Here is a 19,734-nt window from a genome sequence, read left to right as displayed (position 1 = left end):
GAAAAGCCATTGAGATTGCATCTGCCGTTGACCTATTGTGACAATAAGCAAATTGAAATGGGCCCAGGTCCTTACTGAGGCAGGAGTTCATTCTGGTCATGACCAACCTCCCAATGCATTTCATCACTGTAGATGTGAGTGCTACCGGGCGATAGTCATTAAGGCAGTTCACATTATTCTTCTTAGGCACTGGTGTAATTGTTGCCTTTTTGAAGTAAGTGGGGACTTCCGCGCATAGCAGTGAGAGGTTGAAAATGTCCTTGAATACTCCCGCCAGTTGGTTGGCACAGGTTTTCAGAGCCTTACCAGGTACTCCATTGGGACCTTCTGCCTTGCGAGGATTCACTCTCTTTAAAGACAGCTTAACATTGACCTCAGATACAGAGATCACAGGGTCATCAGGTGCCGCAGCTGTACACAGCTATAGTTGTATACTCCCTTTCAAAGTGGGCATAGAAGGTGCTGAGTTCATCAGATAGCAAAGCATCGCTGCCATTCATGCTATTGGGTTTCACTTTGTAGGAAGTAATGTCTTGCAATCCCTGTATTTTTTTGGAATTGCTCTATCTCTTGTATAAATTTTATATTTATAAAGTGTAGAGATGACTTCAAATACAGAAGTCCATTTAACCAGATAAACCAAAGGTCTATTTAGTCAACCAACACACACAAAATGCTGGTGGAACGCAGCAGGCCAGACAGCATCCATAGGAAGAAGTACAGTCGATGTTTCGGGCTGTGCTTCTTCCTATGGATGCTGCCTGGCCTGCTGCGTTCCATCAGCATTTTGTGTGTGTTGCTTGAATTTCCAGCATCTGCAGATTTCCTTGTGTTTGGGTCTATTTAGTCTATGTGTTCTTTTATTTGGAATTTTCTGTGCAGTTCCATGCGCTGCACAAAATATCCCATGATAATCATACCTGCACAAACTTCAATAATTCTGTTTCCTATCCGAATTGCTGTAAATAATGTTAGATGAGATGAATTTGAGCCCCCTGGTATCAGAAAACTACTGGAGCTGACTAGTGTGCTTGTTGTATTTTGGCAACAGCATGTTGCATTGTGAAACAATGGGACCTGAGTGGGCTCTACAGAAACTTCACACATAAAAGAAATTTCTGATTTCATTTAAGGCGTTCCGGGGTGGTTGTAGAATTGGAAATTTCTGTTTTAATCAACCCATCACTTAGCACTTTGTGCAGAACATAGAGTGTGGGTTGGAAATTTGGTGGAGAACAAAGTCCAACTTCAAAATCAAGAAAATAAATTAACACTGTCAAATAGGGGTGAACAAACAAGCCTGAACCTCGCAGTGGCTCAATCTGTTCATAGGAATGGCACTCAGCTTCTGAGGGCCATTAATGGATGGGAATACGACCCCTTGGGCTAAAGACATGGACCCTCCCATTCACCTCCATGACTATTGAGGTTGCTATGGACACCGATCCAATGATTTCTCACAGCGAAGACACAGCAACTGTGATCATTGCAGGGAGCTGGTGTCAGGAGCCACACAGGTCACATAGATAGAAACATAGAAAATAGGTGCAGGAGTAGGCCATTCAGCCCTTCGAGCCTGCACCGCCATTTATTATGATCATGGCTGATCATCCAACTCAGAACCCTGCACCAGCCTTCCCTCCATACCCCCTGATCCCCGTAGCCACAAGGACCATATCTAACTCCCTCTTAAATATAGCCAATGAACCAGCCTCAACTGTTTCCCGTGGCAGAGAATTCCACAGATTCACCACTCTCTGTGTGAAGAAGTTTTTCCTAATCTCAGTCCTAAAAGGCTTCCCCTTTATCCTCAAACTGTGACCCCTCGTTCTGGACTTCCCCAACATCGGGAACAATCTTCCTGCATCTAGCCTGTCCAATCCCTTTAGGATTTTATACGTTTCAATCAGATCCCCCCTCAATCTAAATTGCAACGAGTACAAGCCTAGTTCATCCAGTCTTTCTTCATATGAAAGTCCTGCCATCCCAGGAATCAATCTGGTGAACCTTCTTTGTACTCCCTCTATGGCAAGGATGTCTTTCCTCAGATTAGGGGACCAAAACTGCACACAATACTCCAGGTGTGGTCTCACCAAGGCCTTGTACAACTGCAATAGTACCTCCCTGCTCCTGTACTCGAATCCTCTTGCTATAAATGCCAGCATACCATTCGCCTTTTTCACCGCCTGCTGTACCTGCATGCCCACTTTCAATGACTGGTGTATAATGACACCCAGGTCTCGTTGCACCTCCCCTTTTCCTAATCAGCAACCATTCAGATAATAATCTGTTTTCCTATTTTTGCAACCAAGGTGGATAACTTCACATTTATCCACATTAAATTGCATCTGCCATGAATTTGCCCACTCACCCAACCTATCCAAGTCACCCTGCATCCTCTTAGCATCCTCCTCACAGCTAACACTGCCGCCCAGCTTCGTGTCATCCGCAAACTTGGAGATGCTGCATTTAATTCCCTCATCCAAGTCATTAATATATATTGTAAACAACTGGGGTCCCAGCATTGAGCCTTGCGGTACCCCACTAGTCACTGCCTGCCATTCTGAAAAGGTCCCGTTTATTCCCACTCTTTGCTTCCTGTCTGCTAACCAATTCTCTATCCACATCAATACCTTACCCCCAATACCGTGTGCTTTAAGTTTGCACACTAATCTCCTGTGTGGGACCTTGTCAAAAGCCTTTTGAAAATCCAAATATACCACATCCACTGGTTCTCCCCTATCCACTCTACTAGTTACATCCTCAAAAAATTCTATGAGATACGTCAGACATGATTTTCCTTTCACAAATCCATGCTGACTTTGTCCGATGATTTCACCGTTTTCCAAATGTGCTGTTATGCAAGTTATCCTAACAAATTCTTGAAGCCAAATTTTCTGAAGTTTGCTGTTTGTGGTGATGTGACTGAATGGGTTTTAATGAATGACAGAGAAGCTACTTTGCATATCAATTGAGGATAAACTCCAATTTACGTGGAGGCATGTTTTGTTATCATTTTCACCTTGGTCCAGGGAATAACGATCAAATATTTTTCCGCTTTTGCAGGACGTGCCTATGGTTCGATACCATTTCCATCGATGTACAGAAAGGTTAGTGTTGATAGTTTTGCGTCATCATCTTGTGATAGCCTACAGCAGAGGTCGCCAACCTGGGGTCCACGGACCCTGTGCTTAATGGTATTGGTCTATAGCATTAAAAAATGTTTGGGAACTCTTGGCCTACAGTATGTTTGTTCTTATATTTGAGGTTGCTGAGATTTTCATTGGGATGATTTAACAATGCTGTGAATTTTTGATAACAGCCATTGCAGAGGTGAAAACACCTTCATTAAATGAACAGCGAGGAATTTTATATAATTACCAAGCTTTTAAATGGCTTTGATCAAAATATGAATATGCCAAGAGATTAGTATGTTATTACATGCAAAACAAGTAAATTACGAATAATTCTGATGCCTTAATTCTTTTTAAGGGACTAGGCTGCCGTTAAGTTCTATCCCTGCCTATGAAGATGCTAGTTTTACCTTTATCTCGCAGTCAGCTGGCCTCTGAAAATTCCCCTGAACCAGCAGATGCTTGGGGTACAGAAATAAACATAGAAAATAGGTGCAAGAGTAGGCTATTTGGCCCTTTGAGCCTGCACCGCCATTCAGTAGGATCATGGCTGATCATCCAACTCAGAACCTTATACCTGCCTTCTCTCCATACCCCTTGATCCCTTTAGCCACAAGGGCCATATCTAACTCCCTCTTAAATATAGCCAATGAACTGGCCTCAACTGTTTCCTGTGGCAGGGAATTCCACAGATTCACCACTCTCTGTGTGAAGAAGTTTTTCCTCATCTCGGTCCTAAAAGGCTTCTCCTTTATCCTTAAACTGTGACCCCTTGTTCTGGACTTGCCCAACATCAGGAACAATCTTCCTGCATCTAGCCTGTCCAATCCCTTTAGAATTCTATACATTTCAATAAGATCCCCCCTCAACCTTCTAAATTTCAGCGAGTATAAGCCTAGTCGATCCAGTCTTTCATCATATGAAAGTCCTGTCATCCCAGGAATCAATCTGGTGAACCTTCCTTTTACTCCCTCTATGGCAAGAATGTCTTTCCTCAGATTAGGGGACGAAAACTGCACACAATACTCCAGGTGTGGTCTCACCAAGGCCTTGTACAACTGCAATAGTACCTCCCTGCTCCTGTACTCAAATCCTCTCGCTATAAATGCCAGCATACCATTCGTCTTTTTCACTGCCTGCTGTACCTGCATGCCCACTTTCTATGAATGGTGTACAATGACACCCAGGTCTCATTGCACCTCCCCTTTTCCTAATCGGCCACCATTCAGATAATAATCTGTTTTCCTGTTTTTGTCACCAAAGTGGATAACCTCACATTTATCCACATTAAGTTGCATCTGCCATGAATTTGCCCACTCACCTAACCTATCCAAGTCACCCTGCATCCTCTTAGCATCCTCCTCACAGCTAACACTGCCGCCCAGCTTCGTGTCATCCACAAACTTGGAGATGCTGCATTTAACTCCCTCGTCTAAGTCATTAATATATATTGTAAACAGCTGGGGTCCCAGCACTGAGCCTTGCGGTACCCCACTAGTCACTGCCTGCCATTCTGAAAAGGTCCCGTTTATTCCCACTCTTTGCTTCCTGTCTGCCAACCAACTCTCTATCCACATCAATACCTTACCCCCAATACCGTGTGCTTTAAGTTAGTCTTCCTCCCTGTTCATGTCCTTCTTGAAGTCCAAGACCAACTGGTATCACAGCCTAGAACCTGTTTTTCAATCTGTTTTAAATGTGTTTTCACGGTTCAAGATTGTTTGTTGTCATTCGTCAGTCCACGAGTGTAAAGGAGAGTGAAATGATTGTTACTCTGGATCCAATGCAACATAAAAATACACAATAAGGACTAAACAAATGCACATGATAAATATAAATGTAAAAGCAATGAAACACAATGTACAAGTAACAGTTTGGCTGTATATACTGTACATAAGATTTGTACCAAAATTTCACTCTGCTTTTCATCTTATTGTTATGAAACACAGTTTTAAGACCAGCAACTAACTATTTGCAAAACCTGACGCATTCTTGTGTCAAGCAAATTATGCGTATCCTCAGAGGTTTCTCCCAATTTCATGATGTCGCACTTGGCGGATAAAGTGTTTTACTCTAAACATCGAAAGATTAACTCATTTTACTGTTACAGAACAAAGTCACAAAAAAGAAGATTTGAGGAGGAATTAAACGAAAGAATGATCCGAGCTATTGATGGAATTAATTCACAAAAGTAAGTTTACATTAATATAGTCTTTCAGAATAAAAATGGAAGCAGACAATATATAACTTAAAATCAGAGTTTAATATAATGTCACACAATTTGCCTAATGATTCTTTTTGGGGCAGTTATCACTGTTCCCTCTAAGCTGCACGGGTGCGCGATCGCACATATAGCCTTTGTTGCCACACAGCTGTATTTTTTTAAAATATAATGTTAATTTAAAGTGCCATGCAGTTATCAGTCTGTGTGTAAAACTTCCTGCTCAGAGCAGTAGTTGTGAACTTCCCACTATTCAGGACATCTACAGCGACAGGTGTGTAAAAAGGGCCTGAAGGATCAGCGGGGACCCGAGCCACCCCGACCACAAACTGTTCCAGCTGCTACCAGCTGGGAAATGGTACCGCAGCATAAAAGCCAGGACCAACAGGCTCCAGGACAGCTTCTTCTACCAGGCCATCAGACTGATTAATTCACTGTGACACAATTGTATTTCTATGCTATATTGCCTGTTCTGTTCTGTATCTTGCTGTACATGCTATTTATTACAAATTACTATAATTTGCACATTGTACATTCAGATTGAGATGTAACGTAAAGATTTTTACTCCTCATGTATGTGAAGGATGTAAGAAATAAGGTCAATTCAATTCAGTTAAGTAGTTGATCGCACAGCTGTAAAAAAAAATTAGAGGGTACGTTGGTTAGTCTCTGTAACTTGAACAAATTTAATGATTTTATTATCTCATCACATGGACCAATGCAGGGCAGTAACAAACCCTTCAGCCCTACTCTTCTTTTGGAGAATAACATAGACAAAATTATAAAAGTAAATCTAGCCAAACTGCAAAATAACCACTTGATAGTACTCTAATTCATAAAGATACATGTGCAACTGTATGTCCACCAACCAGCCAGAGATTGGAGAAACAGTGAAGTAGATCTAGAACAAGGGTTCCCTACCTTTTTTATACCATGGACCAATACCATTAAGCAAGGGGTCGATAAACCCCAGGTTGGAATCCCCTGATCTGGAGGGCAAAGATCCACTAAACCACTATCATCACAGAAATGGGCCAGATTCTGGAGTAAAGTAGAAAGACTTAAAACAACTCTCAATGCATTCACTTCCAGTCTCAATGAAATCTCATCTGTCAGAGCCACCTCCGCTTCCCACAGCATATATGCTGATCCCTCACCTCGCTCAGACCCTGGACCTCTGACCTCTCCAGGTATTGTATCAGCAGCCATGCACACTTTCCCTCTGATTTGCTGCACAAGTTCAGCAGGTCTTTCAGTCAAAGGCTGCCTGTTATAATACAAAAATAAAGATGCAATCACAAGAACAGCATACCAGCCTCTCTGCTTTCATAGAAGGTTAGGAGTGTTTGGCTTGTCTCTGAACCTGTACCATTGAAAGTGTCCTGACTGATTGCATCACAGTCTTGTACGGCTATGCAAATGCGCAGGAACATAAGAAGCTGCAGAGAGTAATAGACTCCACACAATACATCATAGGCACATCCTTCTCCATCATAGGGAGTCCTTACCTGTACAAGACGGATGGTTTACCCCTGAATCCGAGGGAGACCAATATCCTTGCAGCCAGATTAGCTAGAACAGTTGGGTGGGGTTTAAACTAATTTGGTAGGGGGATGGGAAATGGAGTAATAGGGCTGAGGGTGGGGCAGTTGGTATACAAGCAGAGGACTTGTGTAGTGAGACGGTCAGGAAGGACATTGAGCAAAATTGCAGTTGGTGGGATGAGTTGCGACGTAACGGGACAAAATCAAAAAGGGTGACAAATACGTATTTGAATGCACGCGGTATACGGAATAAGGTCGGTGATCTTGCAGCACGGTTAGAGATTGGCAGGTATGACGTCGTGGGCGGCACTGAATTGTGGCGAAAGAACAATATATTTGGGAGCTTACGTGTTGTATCGAAAGGACAAGCAGGTAGGCGGCGGGGGGTGGTGTGGCTCTGACGGTAGAAAATCAAATCAAATCCTAAGAAAGAGGTGACGTAGGATCGGAAGATGTAGAATCATTGTTGGTAGAGAAGAAACTGCAAGGGGTACAGACAATCCTGATGGGAGTTATATACAGGACTGATCAGTAGGCTGGATGTGGGGGACAAATTACAATGAGAGATAGAAAACTCATGTCAAAAGGAAATGTTACAGTAGTCAGGGGGGATTTCAATATGCAGGCAGATTGGGAAAATTAGGTTGGAATGCCAATGAGATGACCTTTGTGAGCAGCTTGCTGTTGAGTCCATTAGGGGTAAGGCTCTTCTAGATTGTATAATGAACTGGATTTATTTAGGGAGCTTAAGGAACCCATAGGAGGCAGTAATCCTAATATGATAGACTTCACCCTGCAATTGGAGAGGAAGAAGCTGAAGTCAGATGTATCCCTATTACAGTGGAGTAAAGGGATTATAGAGGCTTGAGAGAGGAGCTGGCCAAAGTTGATTAGAAGGGGACACAAGCAGGGATGATGGCAGAACAGTACTGACTGGAGTTTCTGGGAGCAGTTCAAAAGGCACAGGATAGGTAAGTCCCAACGAAGAAGTTTTCTAAAGGCAGAATGAGGCAACTGTGACTGACAAGGGAATTCAAAAACAACATAAAAGCAAATGAGAGGGCATATAGATGGAGCAAAAAATAGTGAGAAGTAAGAGGATTGGAAAGCTTTTATAAACCAACAGAAGGCAATGAAACAAAGCCCGTAAGGAGGGAAGAGATGGAATATGAAGGTAAGATAGCCAATAATATCAAAGAGGTTACCAAAAGTGTTTTCAGGTATATAAGGAATGAAAGAGAGGCGAGAGTAGATATCGGAATGCTGGAAAATAATGCTGGAGAGGTAGTGATGTGGGACAAGGAAATGGCAGACAAACTGAATAAGTATTTTGCAACACACGCAAAATGCGGTGGAACGCAGCAGGCCAGGCAGCATCTGTAGGAAGAAATACAGTCAACGTTTGGGGCCGAGACCCTTTGTTGACAGTACTTCTTCCTATAGATGCTGCCTGGACTGCTGCGTTCCACCAGCATTTTGTATGTGTTGCTTGAATTTTCAGCATCTGCAGATTTTCTCGTGTTTAAGTATTTTGCATCAGTCTTCATTGTGGAAGTCACTCGTAGTATGCCAGTAGTTAGAGAGTGTCAAGGAGTAGAGGTGAGTGCAGTTGCTATTACCGGGGAGATGGTGCTTCAGAAGCTGAAAGGTCTGAAGGTAGATAAGTCACCTGGACCAGATGGACCACAGTCCAGAGTTCCTAAAGAGGTAGTTGAAGAAATTGTGAATGCATTAGTAATGATATTTTAAGAATTGAAGTATTCTGGCATGGTTCCAGAGGACTGGAAAATTGCAAATGTCACTCCACATTTTAAGAAGGGAGAGGCAGAAGAAAGGAAATTATAGGCCAGTTAGCCTGACCTCAATGGTTGGGAAAATGTCAAAGCCTATTTTTAAGGATGAGGTTTTGGGGTACTTGGAGGTACATGATAAAATAGGCTGCAGTCAGCATGGTTTCCTCAAGAGAAAATCTTGCCTGACAAATCTGTTGGAATTCTTTGAGGAAATAACAAACAGAGGAGGTTTACTAAAATGTTACCTGGTTTCATCTCCTAAGTTACAGAGAAAGGTTGAACAAGTTGGGTCTTTATTCTTTGGAACGTAGAAGGTTGAGGGGAGACTTGATAGAAGTATTTAAAATTATAAGGGGGATTAATAGAGTTGACGTGGATAGGCTTCTTCCATTGAGAGTGGGGGAGATTCAAACAAGAGGACATGAGATGAGAGTTAAAGGGCAAAAGTTTAGGGGTAACACGAGGGGGAACTTCTTTACTCAGAGAGGGGTAGCTGTGTGCAACAAGCTTCCAGCAGAAGTGGTTGAGGCAGGTTCGATGTTGTTTAAAGTTAAATTGGATAGATATATGGACAGAAAAGGAATGGAGGGTTATGGGCTGAGTGCAGGTCGGTGGGACTAGGTGAGAGTAAGGGTTCAGCACGGACTAGAAGGGCTGAGATGGCCTGTTTCCGTGCTGTAATTGTTATATAGAACATTACAGAACAGAAACAGGCCTTTTGAGTTATATAGGGTAGACGAAGGAGAATCTGTGGATATTATGTACTTGGATTTTAAGAAGGCCTTTGACAAGGTGCCGCACATGAGGCTGCTTAGCAAGGTAAAAGCCAATGGTCTACAGGAAAGATATGGATAGAGCATTGGCTGATTGGCAGGAGGCAAAGAGTAGGAATAAAGGGAGCCTTTTCTGATTGCTGCCAGAGACTAGTGCCGTTCCACAGGGATCGGTGTTGAGACTGCTCCTTTTTAAGTTCTACGTCAATGATTTGTATGTCGGAATTGATGGTTTGTGGCCAAGTTTGCAGGCGACAAAAGATAGGTGGAGGAGTGGGTAGTGTTGAGGAAGTATAGAGGCTACAGGAGGACTTAGACAGATTAGCAGATTGAGCAAAGAAGTGGCAGATGGAATATAGTGCTGGGAAGTGCATGCATATTGGTAGAAGACATAGAAGTGTAGAGTACTTTCTAAACAGAGAAAATACAAAAATCCGAGGTGCATAGGGTCTTGGGAGTACTCGTGCAGGATCCCCTAAAGGTTCATTTGCAGGCTGACTCAGTGGTGAGAAAGGTAAATGCATAGTTAGCATTCATTTTGAGAGGATTAGAATATTCATTTATTTATTTATTGAGACGCGACATGGAATAATCCTTCCCAGCAACTTCGAATTTAATCCTAGACTAGTCAGGGGACAATTTACAATGACCAATTATGCTATTAACCACTACGCCTTTGGACTGTGGCAGGAAACCTACATGGGCACAGGAAGAACGTACAAACGCCTTACAGGCAGCAATGGGAATTGAACTGTGGTCTCCTATACTGTAAAGTGTTGTGCTACACTCCCGTGCCTCCAAGGATGTAATACTGAGGCTTTATAAGGTATTGGTGTGGCCACACATGGAATATTGTGAGCAGTTTTGTGCCCCTTATCTAATAAGGGGCGTGCTGACGTTGGAGAGGGTTCAAAGCAGGTTCACAAGAATGATTCTGTGAATGGAAGAGTTTTCATATGTTGTTGCCATAGGCAGCTGAGGAGGCCAGGATATTGGGAGTGTTTAAGGTGGAGGTTGATAGGTTCTTGATTAGTTAGGGCATGAAAGGTTATGTGGAGAAGGCAGGAGAAAGGGATTGAGAGGGAAATGGTTCAGTCATGATTCAAATTGAAATTGAAATATCTTTATTGTCATTGCATAGTATAATTTGTCATGCACCAATACAGCGAAAATGAGCTTGCAACTCTCGTACTCAATGCTATAAAACAACAAATAAATAAATAAACAATAAATAAAATCAGGTAACCAGCCGGTACAAGCAATGTCCAGCAGTACAAAACCACAACTCAGAGGCATGACGGCCATAAAACCAATATTAAAGTAGCAATATAACAAAGTTATGGATGATGCTTGATTGATTGATTCAGAGCAATGATAGCTCTGGGGAAAAAGCTATTTTTTCAGTCTGGAAGTGCGGGCATAGAAAATCTTATAACATCTGCCAGATGGAAGAAGTTCAAACAGATGATTGCATGGGTGTGTATTGTCCTTACAGATGCTTGTAGCTTTTCTTAGGCAGCCAGAGCTGTAGGTATCCTCCAGGGCTGGGAGCTGTGTCCCGATGATCTTCTGTGCGCTAGAGACGACCCACTGAAATGCTTTCCTATCAGCTGCTGTACAACTGAGATACCACACAGAGATGCAGTATGTTAAGATGCTGTCTATGGTGCAGCGGTAAAGGGTCACCAGCATCTGTTCAGGTAGACCAACTTTCTTCAGCGTCCTGAGGAAAAACAAGCGTTGCTGTGCTTTCTTAACTATTGTTGTGGTGTTAGTGGACCATGTAAGGTCTTCCGAGATATATATTCCCAGAAGCCTGAAACTGGACACTGTCTCCACTATGTTTCCGTTAATGTAGACTGGAGCGTACTCGTCATCCTGTGACTTTCCAAAATTGATAATTAGCTCCTTAGTATTTGCAATATTAAGAGACAGGTTGTTCTCTGAACACCAGCTCATTCAGTTCTGAACCTCTGCTCTGTACACTGATTCGTCCCTGTTGGAGATAAACCCGATCACTGTTGTGTCACCTGTGAATTTGGCGATGGTATTGGTGTTAAATGCAGGTACACAGTCATAAGTGAAGAGGGAGTAGAGTATGCAGACATCCCACCTTTCCCGGAAATTCCGGGAGTCTCCCGCATATTAATTGTGGCTCCCTGATGCCCGCAAATTATATACAATGTCCCAGAAATTGATTTTTTTGAGAGCGAGCGTGAGAGAACGCGCAAGAAAGAGCAAGAGAGCGAGCGCAAGAGCAAGAAAGCAAGCACGAGTGAGAGCGTCCGTAAAGAGAGAGAGCGAGAGCAAGACCAAGAGCGAGAGAGAGAGCGAGAGCAAGAGCAAGAGCGAGAGAGTTCCAAAAAAAGTCAGAGTGGCAGAGTGTTCCAAAAAGAAAATATAAAATGTACATCACCCCAGACTACACTAAAGTGTACCCCTGCCTAATAGGGGTCAAAATAATGACAGTGTTGCTCGCTGCACTGTTTGCAACAGTGACTTTTCTATTGCCCGTGGTGGGTTAAGACTGTAAAAGACATGTTGAGGTGAGTTTAACAGATGTCATTTGTTCATTAGCATAGCTAATGTTATTTAAACTAGCTCGCCAGCTGCTAAGGAGCTACTCTATTGCAGACATCCCACCTCTCCGGGAAGTCTCCTGCAAATTGATGGTGCTACCTCGCTGAAATGAGTTTTTGCAGGGTGGGATGTCTGAGTATGGGACTCAATACACAACCTTGTGATGTACCAGTGTTCAGGATAGTAGTGGAGGACAGCTGAGGGCCCAGTCTCGCTGCTTGTGAACGCTCTGACAAGAAATTCAGGACCCAGTTGCAGAGTGATGAGCTGAGCCTAGCTGGTGGAGTTTGATGAAGTGGCGGAGCAGGCTCAGTCAGTCAAATGGCCCATTTCTGGTCCTACGTCTGATGGTCTTATGGTCTCACATGAGACAATACCTTGAACCAGCAGGCTCTATCATCAAATTCCCCCACCACCCCAGCAATGCCATCTCCTTGCAACTATCATCTGGCAGGAAGTACAAAAGCCTGAAGTCCCTCATCACCAGGTTCAAGAACAGCTACTTCTTTTCAACAGTTCAGTTCTTGAACCAATGTGCACAGCCTCAGCACAGAAACACAACGACTACTTTGCACTACAATGCACTATATTTTGTGTTCTAATAGTATTCTTCCTTGTGTAATTTTTGTACAATTTATGTTTTCCTTTTGAATTTTGTGTATCTGATGTGATGTGCTTGTCCCAGCACAAATGAGTTTTCCATTGCACCTGTACCTACATGTACAAACTTGTGCATATGACAGGAAACGGAAGTGGAGAGAGAAATAAAACAACAGCTAAATACCCTCTTCCCACTGCCACCTCCATCCGCTACATGTACTGTGTAAAAAAAATTGAGGTCTGATTTGATTAGCAAGGCAACTGAATGAGAACTTCAAAGCAAACTGTTGTACTCAGACAACGTTTCAGTGGAATGACTGTGCTACAGCCTGAGAATTAAAAATTGAATCACTTGGGACATATTTTAGACAGGAAGGTTTAATTGTTCTGCCTTTTGGATCAGCAGGAGGTTTTATCCTGACATATCTAAATACTGAGTAGATGGTCCTGCCTGATTAAATTGTTTTTCAGCCAGCTGCGATCACAGTCAAATCTAACATCCAATTCCCTATACATTTGTATCATGCAATCCCTGGGACTTACCTATTTATCTCCTTGCCTTTTTCCCTCTTATATCTTTCATTTTATATGCAACACACACACAATGCTGGGGAAACTCAGCAGGCCAGGCAGCATCTATGGAAATGAATTAAAAACTTTATGTTTTGGGCAGAGACCCTTCTTCAGGACCGATTAATTACTTTAATGAGCCCTGATGAAGGGTCTCATCCTGAAATATCGACTGTTTATTCATTTCCATAGATTCTGCCTAATCTGCTGAATTCCTCCAGCATTCAGTGTGTGGTGCTTTGGATTTCCAGTAGCTGCAGATTTTCTCATGTTTTCAATTCCCTGTGCCCATGCTCCTTTCTCCTTTACAATTACCTGGATATCTCATAAACTCTACTATTTATCTCTTCGTGTGTTCTTCCGCACAACTGTGTTTATGCCTCGCTCAACTTTTAGTGGTTTTGTCCCTTTTCTCCTCGAGGAGATACTTTATTTGGGCTTTTAAGTGACTGTGGGCCTTGTTGTGAATTGAATATTTCAGTAATATTTGAATAATCTTGTATATTTTTGGTTGAGTAAGCATTCTTGTTCATTTAAATAATATATTAGGGGTTATATTATAAATAAGCGATTTGCACATGTCACACTTCGCTTAGAGGAAATGGTGAACTTAGACTCGCATCTCTCGGCTCTCTTGTTTTCCTTAGATTTAATTTAATATTTTGAAGCTACAGAACATAACAAACCTCACCTAATCAGGGACCCAAATCAATCCTAGTGATTCCAGAGGTGCTTAGCTAAAACTTACTGGAGTCCTCCTTGAAGTAAGCAAAGTACAATCCTATGGCACCATTGCAGAATATTTAGTGCCATGGCCTTCTTATCTGGCAGACAGGAGACATAAAGACATACTGAAGAGCCAAAAAAATATATGTGATTTTACTGTTCTTCCTTCAGTTAAGATATTCGTTCAAGCACCAAAAGGGTTCAGAGAAAACTGCTAAGTAAAGAGACCCAGTTGTGTCCCTTTTTATGTGCAAAGGTCATGTAAAAGCTATTCAGTTCATGAGTTAAAAAGAGAGTGTCCATTTACACTAAAAGTAATGCACAAACTAATTTTGCTATGGGCATTGTTCATCCTGGCAGGACAAACATTCCCTGACATCAATCATACAACTATTGACACCACAGCTATTTCTGGCTTCAGTGGCAGACATCGGGCCTTTTGGGCACATCTTAACACTTTGATTGATCACTCACAGTTCAACCATGAGCACTTTGTGGCACTTGCCGCCTGTGTTCGCAATTTTAAAATGACACTGCTGACATCAGGAGGTGCTTCAGACACTGCAGGAGGCTGCTCAAACACCTTCTAAAGTCTTCAAAGTCTGCTGCTGTTTGCGGTGAGTGTTTTTCGTCCTGCTGCTGTAGGGAGTTACTCATAGGAAGTATGGCCACAGCAGATGGGACTAATGCACTTTACATGGCATTCACAGAACTCTGCATAAGTTCAGCATGTCATCAAAAAAACTTTGTCAAACTTCTGTAGATGCACAGTGGAGAATGTCCTAATCGCATCACAGCCTGGTATGGAAATATCAGTGCCCAAGAATGGAAAAGCCTTCAAAAAGTGGTAGATGCAGCCCAGTTCATCCCAGGAAAAGCCCTTCCCATCAATGATCATACCTACAAGGAGCACTGCCACAAGAACGTAGCATCCATCTTCAATGCCCCCCCCCCACCATCCAGGCCACACTCTCTTCTCGTTGCTGCCGTCAGGAAGGAGGTACAGGGTGCTGCTTTAGGTCCCACGCCACCAGGTTCATGAAGTTATTAACCATCAGCCATCAAGCTCTGATTCAGTGTGGAAAACTTGGGGAGCATGCCTTGTGAGAATAGGTTGAGTGAACTCGGCCTTTTCTCCTTGGAGCGACGGAGGATGAGAGGTGACTTGATAGAGTTGTACAAGATAATGCGAGGCATTGATCGTGTGGATCATCAGAGGCTTTTCCCCAGGGCTGAACTGGCTAGCACAAGAGGGCATAGTTTGGAAGTAGGTACAGAGGAGATGTCAGGGGTAAGTTTTTTACGCAGAGAGCGGTGAGTGCGTGGAATGGGCCACCGGCGGCAGTGGTGAAGGCGGAAACGATAGGGTCTTTTAAGAGATTCCTGAATGGCTACATGGAGCTTAGAGAAATAGAGGGCTGTGAGTAAAACCTAGGTAGTTCTAAGGTAGGGACATGCTCGGCACAGCTTTGTGGGCCGAAGGGCCTGTATTGTGCTGTAGGTTTTCTATGTTTCTATGAACTGATTCCACAACCTATGGACTCACTTTAAAGGATTCTACAGATCATGTTCTTAGCATTCTTTATTTATTTGTTTGTTTGTTTTTGTATTTGCATAATAGTTTGTTTTCTTTTGCACAATTGTTGCTTGTCAGTCTTCGTGTGTAGTCTTTCATTGATTCTATCAGGTTTCTTTGTTTTGCTGTGAATGCCTGCAAGAAAATGAATCTCAAGGCAGTATATGGTGACACACACACATACTGTACGTACTTTGATAATAAATTTACTTAGTATTTTGATTCGGTAGCTGTGAAGGGCTAATATTTCAAGCAAATCATCATTAACAAATGCAAAATTACTCATGAGGCTTCAATTGAGACCATGGCACAATACAGAGGGGTGCCTGCAATTTGAGATGGAAGCTTATTGCTTCACATATGTAGCTGTCAAAAGATTTATCTTATCTACGTGCTGTACCACCTCCCGTCTTGATGCATCACTTACTGTAACTCTGGACCTCTCTCTCTTAGAGCCTCTCTATTTAATTCCTCTGAAAAACAGAAGGGGTCTCACGCAGGAGATTTTCTATCTCAATGAGCAGACTCTATCACATTTTCCTGCCTCTGTCACGAGTTCCTGACCCTTGCACCGGAGAAGCGGAGATACATTAAAATCAGAATCACGTTTATTATCACCATCATATATCATGAAATTTGCTGCATTTCATCAGCGGTATAGAGCAAAACATAAAAAATTACTATAAATTATAATAAGAAATATTAAAAAAATAGCGTACACTGCTATGGGTTCAAAAGTGGTTCATGAAAACGATTCCAGGAATTGAGTGATTTACCATATGAAGAGCATTTGATGACTCTGGGCCTGCACTCACTAGAATTCAGAAGAATGAGGAGTGACCTAATTGAAACCTATCGAATGTTGAAGGGCCTTAATAGAGTGGATGTGGAGAGGGTATTTCCTATGGTGGGGGAGTCTAGGAGCAGAGGATACAGCCTCAGAATAGAGGAGCGTCCTTTTAGCACGGAAGTGAGGAGGAATTTCTTTCGCCAGAGAATGGTGAATATGTGGAGTTCGTTGCTGCAAGCGGCTGTGGAGGCCAAATCTTTATGTATATTTGAGGCAGAGATTGTAGATTCTTCATTGGTCAGGGCATGAAGGGATACGGGGTGAAGGCAGGAGATTGGGGCTGAGAGGAAAAATGGATCAGCCATGATGAAATGGCGGAGCAGACTTGAGTAGCCAAATGCACTAATTCTCTTCTTATGTCTTGTGGTATTAAGTTATCCTTATGCAATAATGGGTACAATCAAGACAACATTAAGTGCTTTTATGTCGTGCTCATGTAGACAGGAAAGTTGTAAATAAGGTTGAAAGAGTACAGAGAAAATTTACAAGGATGTTGCTGCGACTGGAGGACCTGAGTTAGAAATAAAGCTTAAATAGGTAACAGCTTTATTCCTTGGAACGTAGAAGACTAAGAGGAGATTTGATAGAGGTATACAAAATTATGAGGGTAATATATAGGGTAAATGTAGGTAGGCTTTTTCCACTGAGGTTGGGTGAATTTAATTGACTTTATTTCTTACATCCTTCACATCATGAGGAGTAAAAATCTTTACATTACTTCTCCGTCTAAATGTGCAATGTGCAATCATAGTAATTTATAATAAATAGAACAGCCAATGTAACATAGAAATACACTCAGATCAGCATGAGTTAATCAGTCTGATGGCCTGGTGGAAGAAGCTATCCCAAAGCTGTTTGGTCCTGGCTTTTATGCTGCGATACCGTTTCCTGGATAGTAGCAGCTGGAATAGATTGTGGTTAAGATGTCTGGGTCCCCAATGATCCTAAGGGCCCTTTTTACACACCTGTCCTTGTAAATGTCCTGAATCATGGGAAGCTCACAACTACAGATGCACTGGGCTGTCCGCACCACTCTCTGCAGAGTCCTGCGATTAAGGGAGGTATAGTTCCCATACCGGGCAGTGATGCAGCCAGTCAGGATGCTCTCAATTGTGCCCCTGTAGAAAGTTCTTAGGATTTGGGGGCCCATACCAAACTTCCTCAACCGTCTGAGGTGAAAGAGGCGCTGTTGTGCTGTTTTCATCACACAGTTGGTGTGTTCAGACCACATGAGGTCCTTGGTGATGTGGATGTCAAGGAACTTGAAGCTGTTTACCCTCTCAACCCCAGATCCATTGATGTCAATAGGGATTAGCCTATCTCCATTCCTCCTGTAATCCACAACCAGCTCCTTTGATTTTTCGACATTGAGGGAGAGGTTGTTTTCTTGACACCACTGTGTCAGAGAGATGACTTCTTGCCTGTAGGCCACCTCGTTATTGTTTGAGATAGGCCAATGAATGTAGTGTCATCGGCAAATTTAATTAGCAGATTGGAGCTCTGGGTGGTGATACAGTCATGGATATACAGGGAGTAAAGGAGAGGACTCCGTACGCAGCCCTGAGGGGCTCCTGTATTAAGAGTCAGAGGGTTGGAGGTGAGTGAGACCACTCTTACAACATGCTGGTGATCTGACAGGAAGTTCAGAATCCGGCTGCACAAGGCAGGGTCAAGGCCGAGGTCTCTGAACTTCTTGTTGAGCCTGGATGGAACTATGGTGTTGAATGCTGAACTGTGGTCCAAGAACAGCATTCTCACATAAGCATCCCTCTTCTCCAGACGTGTAAGGACGGTGTGTAGAGCTGTGACTGTTGCGTCATCTGTCGATCGGTTGTGTCAGTAGGTGAATTGTAGGGGGTCCAGTTTGGGTGGTAGCAAGCTGCAGATGTAGTCCTTGACCAGCCTCTCAAAGCATTTGCTCATTATTGAGGTGAGTGCGACAGGACGCCAGTCGTTCAGGCATGTCACCTTGGTCTTATTATGTACAGGGACAATGGTGGATAATTTGAAGCAGGAGGGCACTCTACACTGGGAGAGGGAGAGATTAAAAATATCTGCAAACACACCTGCCAGTTGTGCTGCGCACATCCTGAGTACTCGCCCTGGGATGCCGTCCGGTCCAGGCTTCAACTAGAGGTCATGGGTTAAGGGTGAAAGGTTTAAGGGGAACATGAAGGGAAACTTTTTCATTCAGAGGGTTGTGAGAGCGTGGAACAAGCTACCGGCAGAAGTGGTGTATGTGGGCTCAATTTCAAGGTTTAAGGGGAGTTTGGAGAGGTACGTAGATGGTAGGGGTGTGAAGGGTATGGTCCAAGTGTAGGTCTGTGGGTGTAGGCAGTCTGAATGGCTTGGCATGGGCCTGTTTCTGTGCTGTACTCTTGTATGACTGTACAACTTTACAAGAATAATCAATTAAAGCAAATTCAAATTCTGTCATGAATTTAAGCACCAAGGTGTCTCTTGCATTTCAGTATTTTTATCCAAAATGTTATTGGTTAATTATTGTAAACAGAGATGAATACAAAAAAAATGCACTGTACTTTATTTATATAAGACATTGTATGCAGTATTGTTCTCTTTATTAAAGGCACTGTAGAATATAAAAGCAGTTTAAGAATGCTTACTGGACTAATACCTGTAAGAAGTAGCTTGTGTCGAGTGAACAGTTGAATAATTAAGTACATCCACTGGAACTTAGAGGAGCAAGAGAACCAGATTGAAGCATCCCACCCTGCAAAAACTCATTTCAGGGAGGTAGCACCATCAATTTGCGGGAGACTTCCAGGAGAGGTGGGATGTCTGCAATAAATTAGCTCCTTAGCAGCTGGCGAGCTAGTTTAAATAATGTTAGCTATACTAATGAACGAATGACACCTGTTAAACTCACCTCAACATGTCTTTCACAGTCTTAACTCACCATGGGCAACAGAAAAGTCACTGTTGCAAACAGTGCAGCGAGCAACACTGTCATTATTTTTGACCCCTATTAGGCAGGGGTACACTTTAGTGTAATCTGGGGTGACGTACATTTCATATTTTCTTTTTTTGGAACACTCTCGCTCGTGGTTGCTCTCTCGCGCTTGCTTTCTCGCTCTCGCGCTCTCTCTCGTAGTCGCTCATTCGCGCTCACTCTCGCGCTTGCTTTCTTGCTCTCTCTCACTCTCACTCACGCTCGCTTTCTCGCGCGTTCTCTCATGCTCACTCTCAAAAAAATCAATTTCTGGGACATTGTATATAATTTGCGGGCATCAGGGAGCCACTATTAATATGCGGGAGACTCCTGGAACTTCCGGGAGAGGTGAGATGTCTGATACACTCACTGGCCATTTTAATGGATACCTCCAGTACCAATTAAATGGCCACTTAG

The 19,734-nt window shown here is 42.9% G+C and overlaps 1 protein-coding gene across 1 annotated transcript in view; it reads left to right on the top strand.

Annotated features, from left to right (window-relative positions):
- LOC140212452 (adenylate cyclase type 2-like) overlaps positions 1-19,734 on the top strand; it is a 507,180-nt gene that overhangs the window by 405,341 nt on the left and 82,105 nt on the right. Inside the window, exons 12-13 of the mRNA XM_072283265.1 lie at positions 3,067-3,110; positions 5,245-5,325. Coding sequence (XP_072139366.1) covers positions 3,067-3,110; positions 5,245-5,325 — 125 coding nt within the window. The remainder of the gene's footprint in view (positions 1-3,066; positions 3,111-5,244; positions 5,326-19,734) is intronic.

The sequence above is a fragment of the Mobula birostris genome, chromosome 19 (assembly GCF_030028105.1).
Source record: "Mobula birostris isolate sMobBir1 chromosome 19, sMobBir1.hap1, whole genome shotgun sequence".
Lineage (NCBI taxonomy): Eukaryota > Metazoa > Chordata > Chondrichthyes > Myliobatiformes > Myliobatidae > Mobula > Mobula birostris.
The sequence above is the reverse complement of the archived record's forward strand: the minus strand, read 5'-3'. Positions and strand labels throughout refer to the sequence as shown.